This window comes from Engraulis encrasicolus, chromosome 7, assembly GCF_034702125.1.
Source record: "Engraulis encrasicolus isolate BLACKSEA-1 chromosome 7, IST_EnEncr_1.0, whole genome shotgun sequence".
NCBI classification, from domain to species: domain Eukaryota; kingdom Metazoa; phylum Chordata; class Actinopteri; order Clupeiformes; family Engraulidae; genus Engraulis; species Engraulis encrasicolus.
In genome coordinates, this window is record NC_085863.1 from 9,010,990 (window position 1) to 9,024,590 (window position 13,601).

General features: G+C 45.6%; 1 protein-coding gene across 2 annotated transcripts; it reads left to right on the forward strand.

Annotated features, from left to right (window-relative positions):
- The first annotated feature begins 82 nt into the window (after positions 1 to 82).
- Positions 83 to 11,967, forward strand: frmd8 (FERM domain containing 8). 2 transcript variants are annotated; one of them, XM_063202804.1, is made up of 11 exons: positions 83 to 497; positions 1,107 to 1,209; positions 1,561 to 1,728; positions 3,285 to 3,386; positions 3,529 to 3,587; positions 4,419 to 4,585; positions 5,582 to 5,812; positions 6,592 to 6,715; positions 9,064 to 9,213; positions 11,064 to 11,304; positions 11,688 to 11,967. In XM_063202804.1, the coding sequence occupies exons 2-11, from the start codon at positions 1,122 to 1,124 to the stop codon at positions 11,798 to 11,800; spliced, it is 1,443 nt and encodes a 480-aa protein (XP_063058874.1). In that variant the 5' UTR covers positions 83 to 497; positions 1,107 to 1,121; the 3' UTR covers positions 11,801 to 11,967. The 2 variants fall into 2 exon arrangements, with proteins under 2 accessions (XP_063058874.1, XP_063058875.1); XM_063202805.1 differs by lacking the exon at positions 83 to 497 and adding an exon at positions 505 to 691.
- Positions 11,968 to 13,601: the final 1,634 nt, after the last annotated feature.

The window sequence follows — 13,601 nt, forward strand, 5'->3', positions numbered from 1 at the left end:
GGGATGCCGACTCTTTTTTTTGTTGCACTTTGCACAATATTGCTCAAAAGCAGCAAACTATTTTTCGTACTTCACATGAACTAATAAATATGTGGTCACGGGCAAAATGAGACAACCAAATCTTACTGTAGACATGGGTTCCTCACAGTGTAGCATAGCATCATAGCTATTCATTCTTTCTTGTATTCACTGAAAACGATTACTATAGTTCTAGGCTATATAAGTGACCTATTCACCCCATGCCACTTTTCGCTACTGGCGTTTGACATGTGGTGCATAATAAATTCCACCAGGTGGCGCCAATACTGCATGTCTTCCTCGGGGGTTTTGGTTTTCCATGCGTCTTCTTCCGGGGCGTGGTGTTCCGTTGGTGTGTGCGTTTACCACAAATGTTTTCCAGTAGGAGGCAAACACAGCTGCTGTTGTTTTCCAGGGTACTCTGATTTCTGGACTGACTTTTGAACAAAGCTACCGCCTTTTCAGTTTAACGCGGACAGGTAATAACTTCACTCTTTGTGTTTATGGAGTCGATTGAAAGATGTGGATGACCATGGGATTCTACCACAACTTATGACACTTCCGAGCTAGGGCGCTAACTTTGATCTGTCGTTTAGCTAGGGTTACTCTAGCTTACCAGTAAATGATCAGAGGTGAATATGTTTCCCTAAATAGGTTTTGGCATCAGTGTACCGTAAGTACCATCGTGACTGTTTGTTGACTATGTTGCAATACCTTTTCAGGGAAGCCATCAACTACTTGATTTGAATTCCCTGTGCTTGACGTTGGCATTTAGCTTATAGCAAGGTGGTCTTGCTGTCAGCTAACTACCCTCGGAAAACTGTCACATACTGATGCTGGGTAGTTTGTTCCCAACACAGTATTATTGTTCTGGCTCTACATGAATAGTGGCAGATGGTTGTCAATGTGCATACTGCAAGAGTAACGTGGTGTAAGCAAGGTGGTACTCTTTAGACAGACATCCCCAAAGAGCTAGCTAACGTCAAAATGTACGTAGTCCGCCTTGTTTTCACCCGCCGTCTGGTTCTACCCTTCAGGGTCACTGCTGAAAGCCTCTTGTTCTTCCTGATTTCCCTTCAATGTTTCAGCTGTAGCGTTACCAGATGGAGGGAGATGATTCCGAGTTTCCCCCAGAGTCATCGGAACATTCTCACTCGCAGAGGGGTAGTGTTGCCTCCTCTGTCACTCGCGGTTAGTACAAACAAAAACAATGTTGTTCCCTCCTCAGCAACTGTCACTGGTGTGACACGGCCTGGCAGTACGCCACGTGAATGCACCAGTGTGTTGCATAATAGTTCCTCAATTTGGAGAGTCTGCTTCAATACCCTAGCCATGTAATCTGCCTGTCTCTCTGGCAGAAATAAACAAATAAATAATATTGATTTTCTTTCCATCTTGTCACAAATCCCTTAATCTCCTAAAAGGCTAGAAAGTACTCTGTGCATCATGTATTATTGAAGCTTATGCTATATTTTTAATTGTAATGGGGTTTTCCACTAAATCACTTTCCCCTTTTTGCTGTCCCTGCATTTCTCCGTCCAGCCCAAGATGTGCTGGTGTACTTGGTGACCGACAGTGCTGTGCACCTGTGCGTGGAGGGGGTGGGCGGCGTGACCGTGCAGGAAATGGGCCGCAGCGTCCGAGAAGCCCTCAGCGTCCCCGACATGGCCCACGATGCCTTCGCTTTCTGGCTCTGCTCGCCTCTGCTGGGTAAGGACTGGAGGGCTCCCAGGGCTCAGCACTTCCCCTCAGCACTTTCAGAGTTTCCCATATTAAGATGATTCTGTGGTGCAGCACCACCAAATAAAAACCAAGCACCAACAGCCATGAACATCCTACATGTCAATGGGAGTACAGGCTTAATACTTGCACTTGTCCAATTGTTTTTGTCTATCACACCATACAACGCTACTTGGTGCATAGGAAACATTGACTTTGTAGTAAAGGCCACCACATTGACTAGGTTCCCTGAAAACACAAGATCATGTATTGTGAATGTAGTCTCCAAAGTTGTTTTACAAGTGTACAAACTATGTATTAGGGGACGCGTTAGTGTAATATTTCATATGAAAGTAGACAGCATGGTCTTTCCAATGATGATGGACACATGTCCCTGATACTGGCTAAGCCTCCACTTCCTGGACTACCGAATGCTCTGCGAGAAGCGCTGGTTATGCTTGGCTGGCACTGTTTATTCATGCATCTCTTTCTACATAATTATCTTGTTCTGGGAATGATTACATTCTGCCACACTCTCGACCAAGGGCGGTTATCTTCTCCTGCACAGCTGCATATGTGCTGACCTCAGCTTTCTGACAGCGAGGTCCACTGAAAAAAGGCTCTGTTTGCCTTTTGGGTATTTGTGAGGATTAGAGATGCTTTGAGGATTAGTGATATGAAGAATGACTTCTCTGTGAGTCTGTTTTCAATGTCTGCCAAGGGCATCAAGTAGCGCTCAGGACACTGTAAGCAAAAGCCAGTCATTGCTCTCTGTTCCGCACTGTGTGGCCTTTTTAATAGTCTTGTGATGGCACATACTGACTTTATCCTCTGAGGTATGATTGGACGATTAATCAATCGCAAATCTGCCACGAATTATGACTATTATCCTTGGTCATAGTTGCACTGTGGATAGACCTGTGTACAAATTGAACGAAGTAGAGGTTAAGGGAAGCAAGACTTTAAAATCAGCTAGTCCCTGAAGCTGATGCCATTGTAAAAGTCTTTAGACGTTTCGTTGCTACATCATGATTTCACTAGTTGGCCATTTAGTGCTTGGTGTACAGTAAACGTATGCTTGGCATGGTAGCTGGCCTCAGTCCTGGGATGGTTTAAGCCGAGATAGTGAGATCCGCTCGCACCCTCAGTGTGTGTATAGAGGGGATGGGACCACTAGTGAAATGGAGGAGTAAGGGGTGGAGGTGGGAGTAGTTGAGAAGCCTCTGTGCATGATGGGCGAATGAGCAAAAGGGATTAAATCTCTGAGAAGGCGGTAGAAGGAAGGACAGCTGTCAGTCATTCCATGGGCTTCCACACGAACTATATTTTCAAAACGGCATTTATACGACGCCTGTGCTGTCTGTATGCAGACCACTCGATATCTGACAAATGATTACCGTCTTCAATTGGAAGTCGCTTTGGATAAACGTGTCTGCCAAATGTAATGTTAAATACTAGTAATGGGGTTGTTTGGATGCCGAACGCTGTCTTTTAAATCCTTAACCAGCAGTGTGACTTTGTCCAACTTTTGTTGTTGCCCCTCTCAGAGTTACAGCTGAAACCAAAGCACCAGCCGTATAAACTGTGCCGGCAGTGGCAGGACCTGCTGTATCGCTTCACTGAAGCTTCAGAAGACGACATCGCTCAAGGTTTGTGGAGGCGGCGGTGGCGTTTGGGAAGGATTTTTGTGTATTATACGGGTGTGTGTTTGTGTTCTAGGGGTTTTTTTTGCTGTTTAATTTAGCATGCCGTGTTTAAAAGATGCCTTCTCCTCCTCCACTCTCCTGACAGACGAGCCGTGTTTACAGTACAGAAGAAACGTTTTCTACCCCAAGTTGAAAGAACTTCAGGTAATCCTGCGGGAAAGTTATTTCTCCTTGTCGTCATTTTGTGAATTGCCGTTGTCATGGCAGTGTCGTCGTAAGCACTTTCCGGGCCATGTATTTACATTGTACACATACTCAAGCCCTGAGAGTCAGAAGTTACGTAATTGTGTTTGTGTATATTTATTCACATTTCATCGCGGCACATTCCTACTGTTGTTTTTGTGGTGCTGCCGCTCCACAGCAGAATGCCACCGAATATGGCCTAGTGGGTTGGGAGCTTGTTTGTAAATCAGAGGGTTGTATGTTCGAGTCCTTCCCTTACAAGTAGGAAGATGGCATGTCCAAGGCACCCAACCTCACACTGTTCCAGGGACTGTAACCAATTCCCTGTAATAACCAGCAACGGGCAACCTGGAGCCACTAGTTACAATCCAGTGCCTTATATTCCATATGACCTGGATGTACATGTCCAATACAACCAGGGGTTGGTTGCCTGGTTGAATGATCACCTAGTTGAATTGGATGGGTAAATCGACAAAGCTTTTTGAAAAAGCTTCCTGACGAAGGCTTCATGCCGAAACGCGTCGAAGTATTTTAATCATGCTATGCCCAACAAAATAAAGGCAGTTTAATTACAAAGAAGATGAGTGCCTTGGTATTTCTAAAACTTTTTTGAAAGCTTTTTGAAACTTGAACTTTGAATCTGAAAACCATGTCATTTGGAATATGTGGCACTCAATTAAACTATTGAACACGGATTATCCATCACTGGTAATAACTCGGTTTCTTTGGATGAAAGCATCAGCCAAGTGAAATATGACGTAATGATCAATGATCTTCTGTGTGTGCCACCAGATCAAAGACGAGGGGGTGTTGAGGCTCCTGTATGACGAGGCGCGCATGAACATCCTGGACGGCCGCTACCCGTGCGACCCGGAGCACTGGCTGGCCTTGGGGGCACTGTCCTGTGCCATCGAGCTCGGAGCTGGACTGGACGAGCAGAAGCTCCTCGCAGCCGTCAGGTGGGCAGCCATCTTGCTTTCTGATACTTTTTGATTGGTCCTTTTATTGTCACACTGTTGGTTGGCAAAACTTCAGTCACATTGAAATAGTGATCAAACGGATCCGTTTTTCCTTTTTTAAGGCATTGCAAGTCCTTAGTTCAGCAGATTGTTTATATTTGTCTTGTTTACTTCAGCAATGGACAGATTACCATCTTGTTTTTTCTGTGAAGTGTCTTGTTCATCCACCTTATCCGAATAGTTTAGCTGGAGGCTGCAGCACTCTATAATTCTTGACACATTCAAGCTCAAAGAAGTCTAGTTGCTTACAAGTAGACTCTTTGGACACCTTGCATTTGGATACTCTTGGTCAGTCTTCTTATAGTCAAGCTGGTGGTTTCGCAAGGTTTGCAAAACTTGATGTTACAATTGTGATGTAAGAGAAACAAAACAGCATGTCTTTTTCCCTTTTTTATGGTCTTTGGCTGAAATGTTTATATTTTCTTGTTTACTTTAGCCATGGCCAACTCTCAGCTCCATTTGTGTTTATTTATGTATTGATAGATATCATTCCATCCAAGTCAGATCACAGTTTTAGCTCAGAAAATCCTGCAGTTTTCGATGACGCCTCACAAAATCCTGCAATTTCTGGAATTCATGACACTAGCTCAGGGAATCGTAGAATTCTTCTGACGCTTGCTCAGAAAATATTGTAGAATTCTTCACACTAGCCTAGAAAATCCTGGAATTCTGGACACTCCCTTCCTTTGACACTCCTTTTCCTCATGCTGCTCCTCCGTCTCCTAACCCAGTGTTTCCCAACCAGGGGTGCGTGTACCACTAGGGGTACGCAAGCACACTGCAGGGGGTACTTGGGGACACCTTGGGATATAGAGCATGAGTGAGGGGGTACTCATGGTATGACAAAAAGGCTTAGGGGGTACGCAAGACAAAAAAGGTTGGGAAACACTGTCCTAACCCACCCCACCCCACCCCACCCCCCCTCTGCCCCCTCAGGGAGAAGAAGCTGTCGTGGTTCCTGCCGGGCCACCTGGTGGTGGGCGGCGGCTTCCTGTCCACGCTGCGGGGGAAGGGTGCGCGGCAGGCCGAGCTGGAGCAGAGTCTGGTGAGGGAGTACCAGCGCCTCAGCCAGGACACCACCAGCAGCAGCGGCGGCGGCGGCAGCCAGGAGGCCACACACTACCTGAGGCAGTACCTCAGCACCTGCCACACACTGCCTTACTACGGGTACCAGAGTACATTGCACTTATCAGACTAGTGTTTCTCAACGGGGGCTTTACTTTTCTTTCTTTTCAGACATTCAAACTTTTTTTTTTTCCCGTTACCTGACATGTTGCAGCAATGTAATTTCCGTCTTCATTAAAGGGTCACATGGACGTTGATGTGTGACGAGCTTTAAAATCTGCTGATGTTGAGGATGAAACTAATGAGTAGATTTAAGGAGATCTAATTAACGTAATACAACAGGGACTCTACAACCCCCCCAGGGGCTTTCCGGAGCTCTTGGAGTGGTTGTTGAGAAGGAGACAGCTGAGAGGTAGCAGTGCTTAGTTGCTATTGTGGGGCATTAGCCTAATTTATGTTTTTAACACTAGGAGGGGGGGTGGCATTGGCAGTCTTATGATGAGGTCAGGGGGTCAGGGGGGTGTGGGAGGCTTATGATGAGGTATGATGGGGCGTTTGTTCAAGAAAGGTTGAGAACCGCTGGATTAGACGACGTTATCCAAAGTGACTACTGACTGACTGGTCAATGAAAGCAACTTAGTTATTTAGGTATTTGGTATTGATGAAAGTGGCCTTGCTCAGGCCAATAAGCTGTTTTTTTTTTAATTTTGCCAGTAAACATTGATTTCCACCTGACAACAGAAGTATTGGTCTTGACGTCTATCGTATCTTGGGTTGGATTGTGCTTGGCATGCATGGCCTAGTTAAAACATTTTGTGCATCTTAAGACCTCATATGTGCTAGCTAGAGTGTAAAATGTTTGTGCTTGTGTGTTTGTGTAGATGTGCGTTCTTCTCGGCGGAGATCGATAAGCCTGCCCAGGGACTCCTCCACCGGAGCGGACGCAAGGCCGTCACTGTAGGCATCAGCCTGGAGGGAGTCTATGTCATGGATGTCAAGGAAAAGGTACCTCTCCTCCACTTTCCCCTTTCTAGCACCCTGCCTTCTTCTTCATCTGAATGGATCTATTGGGGAATTCTCAAGAGATAGATGTTTAATGTTTCTCAGCGGGGGCTCTACAGCACTGATAGGGCTTTCAGGCCGACCAGAACGAAGCCGGAGCCGGTGCCTGCACCAGTTACGTTCGGCACTAAAGTGCTTATCCGCGCACCCCCCGTGTTCATACCGGGCTCTGAACTTTTTCGGCACATGACTTGTGTTACCCGGATGAACCTGCTGACGGCCACGCTGTCATCACGGTTCGCGGAGAAAAGCAGCGGTTCGCATTTTTGCGGTTCGCATTGCGAACCAACTTTCCAGTTCGCGAACGCAAATATCTGTGGCGTGAACACGACAGCCGGTTCACGATTAGGTGCGGGAACGGGGTCCAGCACGGTTCTCAGTCGGCCTGAACGCGCTATGAGAGTGCAGAGAGGGGGCGGTGCTTAGTTGCCAATGCTCAGGGGCATTGGTCCTTTTCATTTTTTAATACTAAGGGGTGTTGGGAGCCTTATGATGAGGTCCAGGGAGAGTTTGTTAAAAAAAAAGGTTGAGAACCGCTGGTGTAGTTGAATCTTTCGTGATGTCATTGTTTAGATGACATTCAATCATGGTGTGGGTGGCAAGAAGCAGTGCATTTTACCTGTAGAGCAGGGCTATTCAAATGGAGGCCCTGGGCCCTTGGATGGCAAGGTTCTGCCCCGAAAAACTGAAAGAAAAGTCAGCGACACCAAGCTCCCGTTGCTCTTTTTTTAATGTGACGTTAGTCTGATGAAGGGCATGCTGCCCGAAACTTCACTTAAAAAAAGAGCAACTGGAGCTTAGTGTCGCAGACTTTTCTTTCAGTTTTTCATGGTATTTTTGCTGGTCCTGCAACCAATCTTTTTGAGACGGATGTGCGTGTTTAAGGTTCTGCCCCCCCACAAGGTCTGAACAAAGTAAAAACAAATATGTTTGCTATCTGTGGCCGTGCATAATTTGCAATCACTAACACTTCAAGTGGGGGATCATTTTCCTTCCTATGCATTCACATGAGAGTGAAATCTTATCCAAAACAGTCTGATAAATAGACCATCATAAGGCTATTAAGAAATGGAGAAGCGAATATCTGTTCTGTCTGGAAAGCTATGCGCTTGTTTCACACCATAACCTCAGACACCGTGGTGCTTGCGATTTTTGCAGATTCTATGTTCGGCCCCTTTACTGGAAGGAATTAGAAAAACTGGCTGGTGAATACCCCTGCTGTAGAGTGTATATTTATGCCGACATTTGTCGATATAAAATTGATGTTTGTGTTGCAAAGATACGCCTCTTTTCTAGTCCCCCCCCTCGTGTGTGCACAAATATGTCAACAAAGATTCGCCTACAGTTGCAGTCATTCTTGAAGTTTTGTTAAGATGCTCTTAACTTGTAAAAAAAAAAAAAAAGAGATGAAAGGTCCAAGGCACTCCTCCAACATATTACAAAAGCTCCTAAAATAGGCTTAGTCATACTGTACTAGATTGTTCAAACCAGCCATCTTGGTGTTGGCCATCTTGGGTTCTTCTCCTGTGCTTCACCCGCTCACCCTCGTTCTCTCCGCTTTGTCTCAACTTGAAGTGGCTGTAAAGAGGATGTGAGCGCTTTCACTTCCATTCCATGACCAGAGACTTGCGCACACACACACACTTCACACACTTGTTCCTGTTCTTTTTTCATGCAACATCACATGCGTGTGCTGAATGGAATCTTGCTGCAGTTGTGTGTCATGTATAAACATGAGGCATGATTAAAGGTTTAAAGCCAGATGATTAATTCTGCTCCCTGGTCGCTCTCTCACCTCCTCCTCTCTCTCTCCACTTCTCACCTCCTCCTCCTCTCTCTCTCCACTTCTCTCCTGATGTGCTCCCTCTTCTCTACCCCCATCTCTCCTTCCCACCCAATGTCACTCGTTTGCTCTCCACCACTCTCTTACCCTTTACCTTCTCTTTCTACTCCTCTCACCCCATTTCTCCTCTCCCCTCCTTTCCCTCTCTTCATTTCACTTGTTCGCTCTCCACCACTCTCTCACCCCCCCCCTCCCTCATCCACCCGCTCTCTTCTCCACTTTATACTTCTCTCTTCCTTCGCTCCTGCCCCCCTCCTTTCCTCCCGTCCTCTCTCCCTCCTTTTATCTTCCCTCCTCTCCACCTTTCTCCCCCCCGTCCTCTCCCCTTTTTATCTGTCTTTCACTCCCCTCCCCTCTCTCCTCTCTTCCTCCCTCACTTATCACTCCCTCATGACTCTTCTTTCCCATGCACCCCTCCCTCCTCCCCTCGTTTCCTCTGCTCCTGCAGCACGTGCTCCTGGGTCTGCGCTTTAATGAGCTGTCCTGGGACCACAGCTACCCCGACGGTGAGGGAGACTCGCACATCCTCTGGCTGGAGTTCGACGGGGAGGAGGCCGGCACTGCTGTCAACAAACTACTGAAGATTTACTCCAAGCAGGTAAACCAACACGGCCATCATGAGTCTCCGTGCGCACATCATAACGAGCCCTATCTCACGCCTTTCATAAAGTCTTCACGAAAATAATATATACATTTTCGTGGTGCATTCACGTTATTGCCCGCCTTTCGTAAAGTCTTCACGAAAATAATAGATTAATTTTCACGCTGCCTATTCACTTGAATTGCCCCACTGCTGCTATGGTTATCCAAACGTCTGCAGGGGCAGGGAGGGGGTGCTGACAGAACACTGCTGATACACTCGGGACTCACTAATTTGACGCCCTTTCGGTACTTACGCCTTATGTCCCCTAAACCTAAACCTAAACCCTAACCCTACTTAACCCTAAACCTACCCCTAACCCTAACCTTAACCCTAACCTTATCCCTAACCTTGACCCTAAACCTAACCCTAAATTGCTTGTTTGAAATGTTTGATTACCATGTGACGGTAGGCTACCGAAAGGGCATCAAACTAGTGGGTCGCTAGGCAACAGTCGGGCAATTCAAGTGAATAGGCAGCGTGAAAATTAATCTATTATTTTCGTGAAGACTTTACGAAAGGCGGGCAATAACGTGAATGCACCACGAAAATTGATCTATTTTTTTCATGAATACTTCACGAAATGAGTGAGATACGGTTGTCATAACACATTAGGCATGTTAGTCATGTTAAGTCATGTTAAGTCAGCCACCGTCCTTGAACATCCAACTGGCCATCATTATCGTTAATGCATTCATGTTAATGATTTGTTCGCAGCCTTATAACTGTGAATCTGAATCGCACAAGCTGCTGCATGTCAACTACGCTGGGCTTAACGATAGTGATTCATTGCGTACTAAATGTCCCTGGGGTCTCGAAGGCTTTAATTCAAGGACATTTCAGCATTTTGTGAAAATAATCAGTTCATTATTTTAGTGGTTTTCATTATTCAGTTCATTTTAGTTAAGTCTAATTCTTGAGATACCACTTTTCGATTAAACGCATTTAACACATTAAAAATGGCTGAAATGGGAGATCATTGGTGTGCGGCTTTTCTTCATTACTTATAGATTTACTTTTTTGAACCTGCACCCGAAACCAGTCATTGGATGTGCGTGTTTTTTTTATTGAGATACCACTTTTGCCATATGCAATTAACGTTTTTTTTTCTTTACCTGACATGTTTCAACGATGTAATTTCCGTCTTCATTAAAGCATCACATGGACGTTGATGTGTGACGTGCTTTAAAATCTGCTGACGTTGAGGATGAAACTAATGAGTAGATTTAATAAGGCATAATGAACGTAATACAACAGGGACTAGGATGTGAATAAAATCGAAATGTATCGATGTATCGGAAGTATCGGTCGGTGATTTAACCGAATCGCATCGTATCGTGGGGCATTCTTAAGAATCGAAAAGAATCGAATCGCTCGTCCCTGTGCAATGCCCTAGCTCCATAACACAATGGTAGTGGAAAAGTAATTGGGAAAAATTAAATCGAACCGAATCGCATCGTATCGTGGGGAATTCTTAAGTATCGAAAAAAATCGAATCCCCGATTTAGGAAATCGATACTGTATCGTATCGTCATGAAGACTGTGATTTACACCCCTAACGGGGACTCTACGGCCGCCCAGGGGACATTAGGGAGCCCTAGGGGGACGTTGAGAAGGACACAGCTGGGAGGGCGCAGTGCGTAGTTGTCATTGCCATTTAGTTTATTTTATTTTTCAATTCTAAGGAGGGCATTTGCAGGGTTGTGATGAGGTAAAGGGTAGCATTAAAAAAACAAACAAAAAAACAAAAAAGGACCACTGCCTTAGTTTAATGTTCCTTCCTGGATTGTTCTCCTCCCCTCCACTAGGCGGAGCTGATGAGTGGCCTGATCGAGTTCTGTGTGGAGCTGCGCTCGGCCGGTGAAGCAGCAGCGGTCGCAGCTGCGGCGACAGGTATGGACGGTGAGGTGTCGCCCACCCAGGCGCCCACTAGCCAGCCGGGCACCACGGAGCGGCCCAGAGGCAACCGGAGAGGGAAGCTACGCAGGCAGAGCAGCGTGGTGTGCAGCCGCGTGCATTCACTCAACACCATCAGCTATGTGGATGACGGTGAGACCTTTTTTTTTTGCAAGATTTTGACTTTTTTTTGTTTTGATTGTTTTGGTTCCAATAGAAGGCAACTGACTTTCAAGGTTTAGGCGCCATGGCAGCTACGATAATTTATATTCACTCCCATCATTCATTTTCATTTGACTCGGACATAAAAAAGTTACTTCCTTTACCTGACACATTTTGACTTCCGTGTTCATCAGAGGGTCACATATATTACTTTTATGAAACGCAATAGAACACATTTAATAAAAGATTTCTTTAAGTGCATTTTAAAGCTTTTCATGGCCCTCAATGATATTCAGTTGCTCACGTGTTACCACTGATTTCAATTTGCATCCCTCGCTCAGCTCCCCTAACGACGTCTCTCCTCCTCTCCTCAGGAAAAGAAATCAAGCGTCTGAAACCAAAAAGGGCTGCCTCCTTCTTCACCCGGCAGGCCCCCCCTCAGGACTACGCCGCCGTGCAGGTAGCTGACAGTCTGGAGCAGGGCTGAGAGCCCCCCCGGGGCCCCCCCAAAACTCAGCCACCATCCACAGGGCTGAGGACCAGGGGAGGAGGGCCTCACTCTCAGCCACCATCCGACCAAAACAACTGCTGCACGTCAAACATCCAAGGGGAGAGGAGGACGAACAAGGAGTTGGAAAGACTATTTAAACTGGACCAATATTTTGTTTGTTTGTTTGTTTTGTTCTGTCCTTGTCGTTGTTTTTGTTTGCTTCTCAATGGAGAAGACGTGGAATTATCATACATTGATTGAACTGCTAACTCCTTCATTGTAGGTCACGACGACACCACTTTTTTTTCCTGAAAGGGATCCTTGTATAAAGTAACTATGCCTTACATAGGTCAGCTCAGCTCAACAGAACAAGCCGATGAGTCAGGGTGAAACTGCATCTGAAAAACATATCCGTGATGAGGGTGACTTATCGCAGTCACAGATGTCCAACTCGCCAGATATTCAACTGTCTGTGGAGTGAAATAATTCTTATTTCCCGGTAGACATTTCATCCGAGATTCTTTAAGTGTATAGAGATATGCCAACATAATAGGCTTCTATGGGCAACTAACGCGACCAGGTTCCGGTCTGCCTAAAGGGCCGTGTCATAATGCTCCTACAATGGATAGAACAGTCCTTAGGTCTGCCTAGGTCTGCCTAAGGGGGGCCATAATAGAACCAGGAAACAATGGGCCAATGGAACCTCTCTCTCCCTACTCTCTCTGATTTCATCCTTCCTGAAATACTATATCCTCTATAGCAGCTGTCAAAAATGAACCGACAATGACCTTTTATGGCCGTTTCGCTACGAATGTAGTCGTCTGTTTTGTTACAGTCCGAATTATGCAACATCAGAGAGAGATGGAGCCGCAAGGCGTGCGGGATCTCTATCCTCCACCTCTCTGACCTCCTCCTCCCATCCGCACCAAAGTGAACTGTGCCTCCTGTTCTTGGCTGCATCCTACCTAAAGCTGCACTCTCAAGTCAGGTGACCTCTTATCATGGTAATCTTTCTATATATCCATACAAGATGGCAAACAATGACTTTGCGCAAGTCTACATTATAACTATACCGACCTTGGCCTACTACATCATGATTCAGTTACTCAAATGGGCTGTGTTGCATTTTCTAAATGTCATCATGGCTCTTGTAGAACAAAAAAAACAAAACCTCAGTCAAAAGTACTGTATTCCTTCCTGCTAACTGTAGGTTAAAATCATGGTGCACAGGTCTTTGTTAAGCCTATTCCAAACCGAAGGATGCAACACTCATACTCTTGTTATCTTTACATCCACAACTGCATGAATCGCCAAAATCCACCTTGTCATTTGTCTTTGCATGACCTCTAAGTGGAGCAAAAGGAGAAAAAAAAGGTTTCGTAGGTTTGCATGCACGTCGCTCACCCACACCGTAATGTCTTCAACCCCTTGTCACTGTTCCGACTTGGCTTGAGAAGGATGTAAGGCGTCGCGTACACTGCACTTCTCTTGTGGTACCTCTTCAACACTGTATATTACCTGCAGAACAACAATCCAATCATATCAGGTCTTGGCCATACTTGCATGTGCCAACATTTGAATGAGATTTTATGGAACCACACAGCTCCCCCAACTCGACTATGCTTTTTAAAAAAAAAGTGCCTTTTGTGTTCCTAACTAACTACAGCTGATGCCATGAACTCCGTTCAGATGAACCGTAAGCCTGTTGTTGTGTTGCGTTTTAATACATTTTCCCTTGTACGGTTTCCATTCATTCAATCATATTCTAGTTTTATACACTTGTGACTCAATAGAATTC